At 45.5% G+C, this 13,975-nt stretch overlaps 1 protein-coding gene across 2 annotated transcripts in view; it reads left to right on the top strand.

Annotated features, from left to right (window-relative positions):
* The first annotated feature begins 1,145 nt into the window (after positions 1-1,145).
* Positions 1,146-13,975, top strand: part of B3GALNT2 (beta-1,3-N-acetylgalactosaminyltransferase 2) — a 34,314-nt gene continuing 21,484 nt past the window's right edge. For both annotated transcript variants that reach the window (XM_069852381.1, XM_069852380.1), the window contains exon 1: positions 1,146-1,292. In XM_069852381.1, coding sequence (XP_069708482.1) covers positions 1,199-1,292 — 94 coding nt within the window. In that variant the 5' untranslated portion in view covers positions 1,146-1,198. The remainder of the gene's footprint in view (positions 1,293-13,975) is intronic.

The raw sequence follows: 13,975 nt of genomic DNA, 5'->3' as shown, positions 1-13,975 counted from the left end.
CGCTGCAGCTCTTTTGCCAAAGCAAATGACTTCTTCTGTTTTTAATGTCCCTTCCAACCCAAACCATTCTATGATTCTATAATTCCATGATTCTTCTCTTTATTGAATCAAAGAATCATAGAATGGTTTGGGTAGGAAGGGACCTTAAAGATCATCTAACTCCACCTCCCCTGCCATGGGCAGGGACACCTCTCACTAGATCAGGCTGCCTGAGGCCCCATCCAACCTGTCCCTAAACACCTCGAGGGATGGGGCAGCCACAGCTTCCCTGGGCAACCTGTGCCAGAGCCTCAGCACCCCCACTGTGAAAAATTTCCTCCTTATGTCTAGTCTAAATCTGCCCCTCTCCAGTTTATAGCCATTGCCCCTTGTCCTATCCCTACAAGCCTTCAGAAAAAGTCCCTCCCCAGCTTTCTGGTAGCCCCTTCAGGTACTGGGAAGTCGTTATAAGGTCTCCTCGGAGCCTTCTCTTCTCCAGGCTGAACAATCCCAACTCTCTCAGCCTGTCCTTGTATGGGAGGTGCCCCAGCCCTCTGATCATCTTTGTAGCCCTGCTCTGAACCCATTGCAACAGCTCCATATGCTTATTATGTTGAGGATTCCGCAACTGGACACAGTACTCTAGATCAGGTCTCCCAAGAGAGGAACAGAGGGGCAGAATCCCCTCCCTCGACCTCCTGGCCACGCTTCTTCTGATGCAGCCCAGGATACATTTGGCCTTCTGGTCTGTGAGCGCACATTGCCAGCTCATGTCGAGCTTCTCATCAATCGGCACCCCCTAGTCCTACTCCACAGGGCTGCTCTCAATCACATCACCCCCCATCCTGCATTGAAACCGCAGGCTGCCCTGACCCAAATTGCATAATTGCCTTGTAAGATGTAGCTGACGTGGGTCAGGAGTTAACCTGAAGGGAGCGTCCACCTGGCTGGATAACCTAAAACACAGACATTCTTTGGGGACTTCTGGGGTTCTCTGTCTGAAGCTGGTATCTCTCCCCGCCGCTACCCCAAGAAGCGGGGCCATATTCAGAAGGGCCTCGGATTCTGCGCCGCACAAGTCCCCGAGCGCCGCTCCCCCGGCGCGGCCCCGCCCCCCGGGCATTGTGGGGCTCCCGGCGGCCGCGGGGCGGGGCCGGGCCCGGCGCGGCGGCGAAGGGACGGGAAGGGGAGGAAGGGAAGGGCCGGGCTGCGGCGGCCGATGCGAAACTGGCTGGTGCTGCTGTGCCCCTGTGCGGTCGGGGTCGCGCTGCACCTCTGGCTGCTGCTCGGCGGCACCGGGACGGACCCGGCAGGTGCGGGGAGCCGGGGGAGCGGGGGGGGGGCGCCTCGGGCGGGGGGAGCGGGGCTGGGGGGGGCTGGGGCTGGCAGTGCTGCTCTGGTGCTGCTGCAGGTGCCGGTGGTGGTGGTGCTGCTGTGGTGATGCTGGTGGTGCTGGTGGTGTTAATGCTGCTGGTGCTTGCGGTGCTGCTGCTGGTAATGCTGCTGATGGTGCTGGTGGTGGTGCTGCTCTGGGGATGCTGGTGGTGCTAATGCTGCTGGTGCTGGCATTGCTGCTCTACTGGTACTACTACTGGTGGTGCTAAATTCTGCTCTGCTGGTGTTACTGCTGGTGGTGGTGCTGGTAGTGGTACTGGTGCTGGTAGTGGTGCTACTGGTGATGTTAGTGCTGCTGCTGGTGGTGGTGCTAATGCTGCTGGTGCTGGTGTTGCTGCTCTGCTGGTGCTGCCGGTGCTACTGCTGCCGGTGCTACTGCTGCCGGTGCTACTGCTGCCGGTGCTACTGCTGCCGGTGCTACTGCTGCCGGTGCTACTGCTGCCGGTGCTACTGCTGCCGGTGCTACTGCTGCCGGTGCTACTGCTGCCGGTGCTACTGCTGCCGGTGCTAATGCTGGTGGTGCTGCTGCTGGTGGTGCTGCTGCTGGTGGTGCTGCTACTGCTGGTGGTGGTGCTACTGCTGGTGGTGGTGCTACTGCTGGTGGTGGTGCTACTGCTGGTGGTGGTGCTACTGCTGGTGGTGGTGCTACTGCTGGTGGTGGTGCTACTGCTGGTGGTGGTGCTACTGCTGGTGGTGGTGCTACTGCTGGTGGTGGTGCTACTGCTGGTGGTGCTACTGCTGGTGGTGCTGGTAGTGGTGCTACTAGTGATGCTGGTGGTGCTAATGCTGCTGGTGCTGGTGTTGCTGCTCTGCTGGTGCTACTGCTGGTGGTGCCAATGCTGCTGCTGCTGGTGGTGCTAGTGGCAATGCTGGTGGTGGTGAGGATGTGGTGGTGTTGGTGTGGCTGTAGGCAGCACTTCTCCCAGCGGGAATGCCTGCTGGCTGGCAGGCTCACAGAGAGCCCACTGGGAAAAGATGCCCACAGAGCCATTGGTAATGGATCCTTACGTGGAGCTGGGGAGAGCAGGGCTGGTTCGGTGGCTTAAACTGGAGGTGGTGACCACAGCCACTGCTTTCTTTGGGTAGCAGTTTCCCTCAGAAACCTCTGCTCCCCTTCTGCCCCCACCGAGACACGCATGGAGAAGGAATTCCAACCGATTTCACTTGTGTCCGGTCATTCCCCATCCTAGGAATAGTGCTTTGCATGGTGCCGTGTTTGCGTTAGCAGTCTTTAACCCCCCTGTGGTGCAAAAAGCTATTCATAGGATCATAGCTATGATCTGACACAAGTGAAATCAGAGCCCTGATGGCTTACACTGTGCTCTGCATAAACCAAGTTGTAGTTTTTAGGCTCCAAGTGTGCATGGTAGAAAACGGGTAACCTTTGGAAGAGAAACTTCTGTCTGCTTCCCATAGGTGCTGTTTGAGAGCACTAAGAAATACTCTACAGGGCATCTGAAAAAAAAAAATAAGGAAAACATGGTGGGTTATTTTTCACTTGAGATCTGCTTTCCTCTCTATTTAGTGACCCAGTAGCCTGTTCCCTAACAAAGCCTCACTCTGTCACCGGCACCTGTTCCCTGTGCAGAGCGTGCGTAACTCACAACTGTGAGGAAATGAGAGGCTGCTGATCATAGAATCATAGAATGCTTTGGGTTGGAAGGGACCTTTAAACCTCATCTAGTCCAACTCCCCTGCACGAACAAGGACATCCGTCACCAGATCAGGTTGCTCAGAGCCCCATCCAACCCGATCTTGAATGTTTCCAGGAATGGGGCCTCCACTGCCTCCCTGGGCAGCCTGTCCCAGTGTTTCACCACCCCTCGTTGTAAAAAATTTCTTCTTTATATCCAGTCTAAATCTACCCTCCCTTAGTTTAAAACTTTATCCTGTCACTACACTTTCTGATAGTGATCCCTTCCTCAGCTTTCCTGTAAGGGGGGCTAAAAGGGGGGCCTAAAGTACTGGAAGGCTTCTATAACATCTCCTCAGAGCCTTCTCTTCTCTAGGCTGAACAACCCCAGCTCTCTCTGCCTCACAGGAGAGGTGCTCCAGCCCTCAGATAATTTTTGTGGCCCTGTGGTGATTACTAATGCAGGTGTGAAAGGAGCAAGGTCAGTGCATTGAGGCAGTGTGAAGGCTGCAGAGTGGTAGGCGAGCTGCTGTGCCTCTATTCTGTCCATTGCATATCAAAGGAGCAGTGGTCACGCTTGAATTGTAAAAGAACAGGAGGTCTAGTTGTTAGCCTGAAATGTCTGAATGAATGGTCTGATTGGTTTTGTTCCTTCACTGTGCTGCTTTTGTAACTTCAGTGCATTAATTAAGAGTTGGAAGTGGCGGTGTGGAATCTTTCCTGGAGAAATGTGTTTTCCACTAACAAACATTTCTAAAGAAAATGCCAAAGTTTCTCAGTTTGGGAGAAGGAAGAAACTTTGCCCTTCAGAGATTCACTATTACAGGCAGTTATTGGAGTTTGTTACTGTGAGACTGTGTTACATCGGGTAATGTTAGGATAAGGGGTTGAAAAAACGTTTTTTTTTCAGTAGTGAAAGAGTAAGTACACGTTTTGTTTATGTAAGGTTTATTTAATTGTAATGCATTGAGTAATGTATTCACACCAGGGAGAGGAAAACTAATGCCTCTTATAAAAAGAGCACTTAAATTTTCCATAGGAAAGAGCTCAATGCTGTACGTGTGCTGTGCCTTTGTAGGCCTGATCCTTGCTGGATAATTTAAGGAAGAGTCTACCTCTTAGCCCTCAAAGTACTGTGAAATGTGCAGGCTGTAGGGATGGCTGCCTTGGCAGAGGAATGAAGCATGAGCTAAGAGACCTCTTTTATTTCTGAGGCCTTCAGTGTTATATATTTTTTTATTATTCAGGTGTTTTAGGAACATTATTCACATATAAGAGTAAGAAATGTCCCTGTGTATTAAAATGCTTCTTGAATCTTAAGCTGTTTAAGAGGATCTGGTACTGCCTGATAAAGCCAGCCTTATTTCATTTGATTACTGAGTAATCTCTTTGGTTTTCTCTTACATGCTGCTCCAGTTGCTCTTTATTACCTACTACCTGTAATCACTGGTATGAATAAAGATTAAATCTGATCATGGGACAGTGTTTTAGAATAGCTGTGACATAAACATGCATTATGAGTGTATTCTTTGATATTTCTATGTAGTGTCTGCATGTCTCAACAGTTGCAAAATCAGGTACCAGTGGCGTTGAAAGGCAGAGTGAACAGCAATTCTAGATTTTGAGGCTTTTAATTCCCTTCTCAATAGTCATCACACACAAATTTGTTTAAAAGTTGATAACCTGTTTTAGTGATTATTTACCCTGATATCATTTACTTGCTAACCCAAGACTGGGGTAAACATGTCTGGCCATCAATTCTGCTTATTTTTTCTGAGAAGCAACTCTTGATCTCTGTCTTAAAATGGCAGCTGGGCAGCCTACATTTATTTAGTGAAGGGTTGGGAGTGGCTTTTTGTTTGTTTGCTTGGCTGTTCCAGAAACTTGTCCTCATCACAAATGTTTCCTCATTTCTAGCCTGAACTTACTTGCAACTGGTTTATGCCCTTGTGTTCTTAAGGCTTTCATTTAAAAGAGTCTTTCTCCTCCTCAAGTACACCTCCACCATGTATCCATAGAGATCAAAGGCATCTGTTTGAAACCTTGGTTTTCTTAAACTGAGCAATCCAGGTACTTCTAATATCTGCTGGCAAAATAGGCTTTCAATTTCTGGAAGGCAGTTAATTTTTGTCGTCTGTAGGTCAAATGCTTTTAAATATAAACAAGCGTTCCTGTTTTCACTCATTCCATCTACTTCTCTTCCTCTGTTGGAAGCGCCTCCTTTAATAAGGCCTTCTTCTTAACTACCCTACGTGAAAGGTCTGTAGTCTGCCTGCCTGCTTTGGCCCTCAATTGTGTCTTTCTTTGTGCAGTATTCTGACTTTCTCTGTGATCACTTTCACTGTGGTGGCACAGGAGTGCACTTCTAGTAGGCAGTACTCATTAATTGGAAAAATAAATAAGATCGGCTTGGGGACTAAAGGCACTGGCCTTTGTTTGGGTGTCCTGACTTGGATGTTTTCCTGCTTTCTTTTTGTTCATCTGTTAATGGGACAGCAGCTCACACTTCTGATCAAGACTTGTGCAAGAATGTGCTTTTAGGTTTAATTGAATCATAGAATGGTTTGAGTTGGAAGGGACCTTAAAGATCATCTAACTCCACCTCCCCTGCTATGGGCAGGGACACCTCCCACCAGCCCAGGCTGCCCAAGGCCCCATCCAACCTGTCCCTAAACACCTCGAGGGATGGGGCAGCCACAGCTTCCCTGGGCAACCTGTGCCAGGGCCTCAGCACCCCCACTGTGAAAAATTTCCTCCTTATGTCTAGTCTAAATCTGCCCCTCTCCAGTTTATAGCCATTGCCCCTTGTCCTATCCCTACAAGCCTTCAGAAAAAGTCCCTCCCCAACTTTCCTGTAGCCCCTTTCAGGTACTGGGAAGTCGTTATAAGGTCTGCTCGGAGCCTTCTCTTCTCCAGGCTGAACAACCCCAACTCTCTCAGCCTGTCCTCGTATGGGCGGTGCTCCAGCCCTCCGATCATCTTTGTAGCCCTGCTCTGAACCCATTGCAACAGCTCCATATGCTTCTTATGTTGAGGATTCCAGAACTGGACACAATACTCCAGATGGGGTCTCACAAGAGCAAAGTAGAGGGACAAATCACCTCCCTTGCCCTGCTGGCCACACTTCTATTGATGCAGCCCAGGATACAGTTGGCCTTTGGGGCTGTGAGTGCACATTGCTGGCTCATGTCAAACTTCTCATCAATGAGCACCCCCTAGTCCTTCTCTACAGGGCAGCTCTCAATCACATAATCCCCCATCCTACATTGAAACCGCAGATTGCCCCAACCAACCCAGGTGTAGGACTGTGCGCTTAGCCTTGTTGAATCTCATGACGTTTGCACAGGCCTGCTTCTCCAGCTTGTTGTTGAGTACCTCATCCTCCTCCTCATCTGCTGATACGAGGTCACCATTTTCATCCATCAGTGGGTGTACACTCTCTCTAACCTTCTTTTTCTCATTGACGTACCTGTAGAAGCCCTTCTTGCTGGTCTTCGCTTCCCTTGCCAAGTTCAGCTACAGTTGCGCCTTGGCCTTCCTGACCCCATCCCTACACAACCAGACAGCATCCCTATACTCTTCGCAGGTTCCCTGTCGCTACTGTCACTGCCTGTGCAGTTCCCTTTCCTTCTGTCTGACCAGCAGGTCCCGACTCAGCCATGCGGGTCTCTTCCCTTTCCTGCCTGTTTTCCTACATCTGGGGACTGAGCGCTCTTGTGCCTCATGGAAAGCATCCTTAACTATTTGCCAGCTCCGTTCTGCTCCCTTGTCCCCAAGGACTGTGTCCCTGGGGGTCCTACTGAGTAGCTCTTTGAAGAGCTGGAAGTCTGCTTTCTTGAAATTTAGGATCCTGACTATACTCCTCGCCTGTCCCATATCTCCCAGGACCTTGAACTCCACCAGCATGTGATCACTGCAGCCCAGGCTGCCTCCAATTTTATTGTCACTGATGAGCTCACTTGTATTGGTGACCTTCAGGTCCAGTGTTGCATTCCCTCGGGTGGGGGTCTCTATTAGCTGGGTTAAGAAGTTATTTTCAATGCACTCCAGGAGTCTTCTGGATTGCCTACAGCTTGCTGGGCTGCTTTTCCAGCATATGTCAGGGTGGTTGAAGTGCCCTAGTAGAATGAGAGCTTGTCTAACCGGTCTTGTCTAACCTTGTCTAACCGGTTACAAACAAATGCTATCCAAAGGAAGCTCGTGGGTAGGAAGTGTTAGTTATTTTTTGTAAAAATCTTACATAAATGCTAATTATAAATTAACCTCAGAAACTTGACAAAGAACAGACAGACCTGCTATTAGCACTCCAGGTGGATTCATTGCTAATTTTGTGTTTTAATTAATGGCACAAGTCGTATTATTCATTGTAGGGCTTCAGTTACAGTATCTGATCAGAAAGCTGTACACACCAAGTGTAATGTGCTACTTCTTTGCTGATACTAATGCCCTTTTAGACGTTATTCCTGTGACATATATGGGGGAGTGTGGCAGCTAAGAGCTGGCCCTTTTGGTTTTGTTGGAGTCGAGCATTTATTAGTGAATAATTATGCAACAGATTAAACCCCACCATTTTCTAGAAGCTGCTTGTATGCCATCTGTTGTCTTGTGGTTCAGCACGTACTTCTCCAGGCACTGGCCTAATGGAAGGTTGGTCAGGCTGGCGTTTAATATTCTGCCTTGCAGAATTAGGACTGTGCCCCTTCACGAATTAGCCTGTGTGCGTGACAGGTGAGAGAGCAGCAGAGAGAACTTAATCTGCTTTTGGCTTTTCAATACTGAAGTAACAAAATGTAAAAGCGGCCTCTGAGGATGAGTGATGCCATACTCTGTAAGGAGAAATCCTGCCAAAAGGTGATACTTTCCTAAGAAAAGATGAAATATGTTAAGCCTGTCTGTCAGGGAGTAGCATGCACGGTCACAAAGTTATTTCATCTTTTGTTGGCAGATAAAGACTAGTAGGTTGATGGCCTCGGAAACCGAAACCTTCCATCAACAGGTGAGGTTTGGCATTGGCAGTAGCTGTGCAGTTCTACCTAAAATTCCAGTTGTTCCCTAGTCTTATCTATGAGATCTTACTATAACGTTTTCCAGGGATGGACCGTCCCCAGCAAAACCAGCCCCCTCACCTTTGCTGGGTATGAAGTAATTGACAAATAATCCACAACAAACCTTACAGTATTTTCAAGCTAAATTGGATTTTTTTTTTTTTTAGAGTTTGTAGTTGTTCTGTGGACTGATGTCTGAGACTTTGGCAACTATTAACAGGCAGCACTGGCTGCATTTTTGTGATTTGGCATTGGGACTAGGGGTCAAAAAGTACCAGTTCTGCTAGAGGTGGAAAGCAAGGCTTGTAGCTGAAGGAAGCTCTTCACCAGTTGTCTTCTAAATTGCCCACTGAGTGGATCAGCCAGAAAGGAGCAAATAGCCTTCCCTGGGAGTAGCCTTTTGTTTTATGGCATCAGGGTTGGGTGACTACTTTTCAAAGATAAAGGTGCTGTGCCCCCTCCCTGCCCTTCACCCCCTAAAAAAAGGGAGGATGGAATCAGATTCATTGTTGCAAAAAGGATATGCTTTATTCCTTTTGTGTCTGTGCTTCTAATGCTTTGGCTGTTGTTCCCAGGTTTGTCTAGAAATGTCTAAGTGCTGCATCACCATCCCACCAGTATTAGTACTCTTAGTTTGCAACTCAGAACGACCCTGCTGTCCTGTTTCTTGAATGGAATGCTGTTGCTGTAATAAGTAAATAAATAAATAAATCTCCCTACAGAGGTTTTCCTCTTTGCATCTGTAAAGCTGGTTTAAAAGCTTGTCTAAAGGCTTTTCTGTCTCCAGGAATACTGTGCCCCTGCAGAAACCAAGGATGCACATTCTGGTGATTTTTAGCTCTGGTATAAAGTAGGTACTGCAGGAGGGTCGTGTGGCTCTGCTTGCAGAGAAACCTGTAATGCAGGTGAGCTATAGCAGATTACTTTAAGTGAAGAAGACTAGAGAGGGGGAAAGAGCTGTTTTTGCTCTTTGGTTTGTTCTTTTCCTGTGTGTGTCAGCATTCTGGGAATACAAACCTTCTTTATATTCAGTTAATTCCTTCCTGCATGTTTGTTTGGATCTTTCACAAAGCACAGAAGAAAGAGAAAGACATTTAAAAGCAGGAATATGGTTGCAAAGTCACAAGAATAGCCAGAGATAACCTGGAATGTGTGGGTTTTATTCTGGGGGAGGGAGTGCTGTTCCTTTTATGTTTTCTGTTATGAAGTGGATTAGTTGTGAGTATTCTTAATAACTTCTGCCTGGCCTACTTAGTTCCATTCATTGAAAAGAAATAATAAAAGAAAAGAAAGAAAAAAAAAGAAAAGAAAGTGGCTGCATGGGTAGCAGCAGATACAAAGCCCAGCCTTGTGTGGCGCTCACTTATTCTAGCAGCCTCTAGTTGAGGTTGTCTGGTGCCTGATAGTGCAGGTAAGCCTATGCTGCTGTGTTTCTTAATGCAGGGAAATGTGTGGACTTAATTGCTTTGGGGACCACACACTATGTCAGACTTTACTGAAAATGACTGACAAATTTAGCTGTTGGTTTATCTCATCAATAGAGAGATGTGCAGCAAGATTATGTTTACCTTGTTTATTGACAAAATCAAGCTAAATGATCTCTCAATCTTTTCATCTCCTTATAATGACAGCAAATATAATTAAGAGCTTAACTTGACATTTTACTTGAGAATCAGTCTCACAGGAAGAAGAGATGCATATTAATCTTTGTAGCTGGGGATTTTGAAAAACTTCAAGAGGTAGTGACTGCTGCTGAGGTGGTTAAAATCTGACCAGGGCCAGCAGACTGCCTGCCAGTGCTGATCTCTTTCTGTGGTCATCTCACCAGGAGATGCCCCTCTGTGTCTTTAACCTTGCCTTCTAAGGGCACAGCTTTGTGCTCTAAATATGCATTTGTTTACCTCTTCCTGCATCTCTCCCTAACTTTGATCTGTTCTCAGTCAAGCTTGGCAGAAAGGTGGAGATCTCAAAAGACCAGTGTTTTCACTAAGTTTCATGAAAATTGGTGACTGAGAATCCTGTGAAGGCTTACTGCAGCTCATACTGAAGTGAAAAGCTGTACTAATAGAATTTTGTGTATGGTCAAACATCGGAGAATTGTGTGGGAGCCTGTCCTTACAAATATCCCAGCCCAAGAAAGCTTCAGTAGGAGCTTGTTATTAACTGCGTGGCACAAGACTCAGGCAGATCAGACTTTGGCAGTCTTAGAGCTGACAGAAGTACATCTTGCAGTTTCTGTACAGAATTAAATGGGTCTCAGCAGCTGAGAGAGGGCTGTTTTCTTCCGTGGTTTTGTACCTTTTCCTATGGGTTAGCAGCCTCAAGCGAAACAGCAAAGTGACAGCAATTTTGTTCCTGATGCTAAAAGGGTGTAGGGTAGGCATGGCATGTCTAGCTACTTACGTTCTACTGAGAAGTTTTGGGCTGTGTGATGCAATTGAAATACAGCTTTAAGATGGTAAGAATTTGAAAGAGAGACAACTAGTGATAATGTGACCTTTGAATTGGGAAGGCTTCCTCCTCTCCTGCATCCCGTTGATTAGCAACACTTTTAGGGTTTACTGTGGAATGTAGCTTCCCTCCTACCAATTTACAGTTTTTTTGTCTTTGTAATTGTAAAATGTAAAAGCTTAATTTTCTGGCACAACCAGTTCAGTATAACAGTGATATAGTATGTATTTTTTAAGCCTATTATGAACACTTAAATATATCAAAAATAGAACATAAGATCAATAAGTTTGGTCTGCAGTGGCAAGTATTGATTGCTTGTGTAAATTATTATCATTATTATTATTGATTATTATTATTATTGACTTGGAGATCAGCAATGTTTTCTCTTAAGTTATGCTGCATCAGATCATATTCATACACATATCTGAATTATCCATATAAATGAATGCCTTAGTCTTTTTTCCCCTGTGCCTCTCACTTTATCTCTCACTTAATAGTGCTAGTTCAGAGAGATATGAATCTCTTTTTCTGAAAGTTTAGCAAGTGTTATTCCTACTGTTCCATAGGAAGTAGAAACCTTTGCTAACAAGCAGAGAGCTTACTCATTAGGATTTTGTGAAAGTAGTTTTTCTCCTTTTTTTCCATTTTTTGAGTGGTTTTTAAAGTAAAATAGCATTACTCTTGGGACAGAGAAGACAATCTTCTGAATATAGAGCACTGTAATGTTATCTTACTGAAACAAAAAAGAGTTGTCTGTTCTAAAAGCAGTAGGATATTAATTCTGAAGCATCTGTTACATTAACATTGTTCCCACGTGAATAGTTCATAAGGAAAAGCATAACTCATTTAAAATATAAACTAATTAAAGTATGTATATTTGATTTGAATAGCTTATTTTTAGGGGTTTTTTTTAAATTGATTTAAGCCAACTTATGCTTTTCTGAGTCAAGCCACCCCATAGATTTCTGCTTTTAGTTTTATTCTTCTTTAATCTTGGTTTAATGAAACAGTTCTGCTTCTAATTAAAAGGGATATCTTAAAAAACTGAATCTGTGTACACAATACTTTGTGCATTCTACAAACACGTTAGTCCTCCTGTGAGACTTATTATGGAAAGCCTGTTGTTGAGGCTGCGGAGGCTCTTTAAAGAATAATCAAAGGATGGAAGAATAAGGAAAGAGAAGGGATGTGTGAGAAAGAATTATGAGACTACAGAGGAATTTGCTATAATGCTGTAGTCGTCTGATTGTGTGTGTCTCACATACCTCTGCTGTCATGGAGACCTGGTGGGTCTTGGCTATGCAATGACCTCTGATGACATATGGAGCCTCTGGATAGTTAGTGTTTACCAGCATAAAGGAAAACTAAAATTGGATTTGGATTGAGCAATGTGTTTGATTTACAAATTTCTGCGGATGTTGTATAGGCTTGTTGCCCTGTCAGCAAACCAACCGTATTCCTGAATCTTGCCACCAATTCGATGCATGGTTGTTATAAGAAATTAACAGTTAACATCAGTGAAAAACTGAGGAATGGGACTTGTGGCTTGCTGCTTGTGTTTTTAAGTTGTACTGAGCATGAATTGATGTAAACTTATCCTAATAGGTTAATGCTCACCTTAAGTTATTGATAAGCTTGTGGCTGCTGTCAGTACAGATTACTTTAAATAACTGTGAAACTTAGCCTTTTTCGGGAAGATCAGTGTTTGCATGCTTACAACTGAAATATTTAATGGGAAATAGACAGGGGAAAGTTAGGCCATGAAACATCACATCTGGTATTGTTCTAAGAAGCAGTTGCAGAGCACTGTTTGATTTGTCCTGGACAAAACAGATTCAGCTTAGGGGGAATTAATATAATTACCAATCAAATCAGACTAGGATGATGAGAAATAAAACCTATATCTTAAAGCAGTTTCCCCTAGCCCCCTCTTCTTCCCAAGCTTGACCTCACTCCCAATATCTATACTTTCTCACGGGAATAGGAGTTGCAGTCAGTTCATCAAATGTTACCTCTGCAGCTCCTTCCTCCCTGCGGTGAACTCCTCACACTCTTCCCCTGCTCCAGTGTGGGGTTCCTCCCACGGGAGGCTTTCCTCTATGAACTTCTCTAATGTGAGTTCTTCCCGTGGGCTGCTGTTCTTCATGGACTGAATGGTTCACTTCCATGGGTGCAGTCCTTCAGGAACACAGTGCTTCCGTGTGGGTCCTTTGTGGGGCCACGAGTCCTCCCAGAAAACCTGCTCTAGCATGGGCTCCTCTTTCCCCACAGGTCCTGCCAGGAGCTTCTCATGCAAACCACCCCTGTAGCCTCCCTGCTACCAAACCCTTGCCTCGCAAACCCAATACACCCCTAAAGCAAAACCAAAAATGTTCTAAGGTCTCTTGAGGTTGGTTCAGTGCAGAGCAGAGCAACGCCAAGGCATCTCCACTGCATGCTGAAGATGGAATATAAGGCTGGGTGAATATCTGGGTGAGATTTGGCACCATAGTCCTTGTGGCAGGTGCTGTGAGGTCCTAGGTTGGTCATCAGTTGTAACAAGACAAAAGTGGAAAAAGAGCATGCTGGTACAGAAAGTAAAATCTGGATTATAATTCAACTCTTTTGAGTAGGAGCACACAATACAGACTTGGTGATATTTTTGGTCTCTTTAAAATTACATTTTAAAAAATCATGTCTGTGTTGTACACGGTAGTTTAGAGGGCACTCATACTTACATTTATTTTATTTATCTGCAGCCTAATTAAAAAAAATAGTGAGATGAGAGGAAAACAATCCTATGCTAAAGCTAAATATAAATCTCTCTTAACTTGAGAATGTCTGATCAATTAAACTAAACAAATGCACTTTAGCTACTTGCCTGACTGCTTGCAGGCTTTAGGTCAGGGCTTCTCAGATCTCTATCTGGTCATAACCTTGCTTGAAATCAAGTCCAGCTTTCATGATCCCTAAATTAAAACAGCACAAGGTAAGTTGTGGATTACAAGGATTGGCAGTGACTTCTAGCTGTGAATAAGCATTCCCCAGCATAGGGATGTAATACCCTGCGTGAAGGCAGAGTGATGTTCAACTTCAAAAGGTTAGAAATGATTGGCCTTAACATACGAGATTGAAATGGTGAGGCAGAACAGTGATCCAGCAATTTTGAAAAGAGGGGAAAGGGGCATATTTCTGAATCTGGCAGGCCTTGTTTAAATGCTTTTTTTTTTTTCCACCCCTGGGTAGAATAGTGGTGAATTCTAATAGTGAAGGCTTGGCACTGGCGATGACAAGCCCCAAGGCTTAAATTATGCTGGTGGAGGTATCAGTGGGCAAGCAGAAAGCCCAGGCTGTCTCAAGAGTGTTGCAGAGGGAACAGTAGAACCTTCTGTCTTGCCCACAAGGTTTCTGATGACTGATAGGAAGCAGAGTCCCAGCAAGAGCTTGTTCTCAGAGGGTAGATTGCTCCCAAAGCACGCAGGCAAATATTTAA

This window comes from Phaenicophaeus curvirostris, chromosome 2, assembly GCF_032191515.1.
Source record: "Phaenicophaeus curvirostris isolate KB17595 chromosome 2, BPBGC_Pcur_1.0, whole genome shotgun sequence".
Lineage (NCBI taxonomy): Eukaryota > Metazoa > Chordata > Aves > Cuculiformes > Cuculidae > Phaenicophaeus > Phaenicophaeus curvirostris.
The sequence above is the reverse complement of the archived record's forward strand: the minus strand, read 5'-3'. Positions and strand labels throughout refer to the sequence as shown.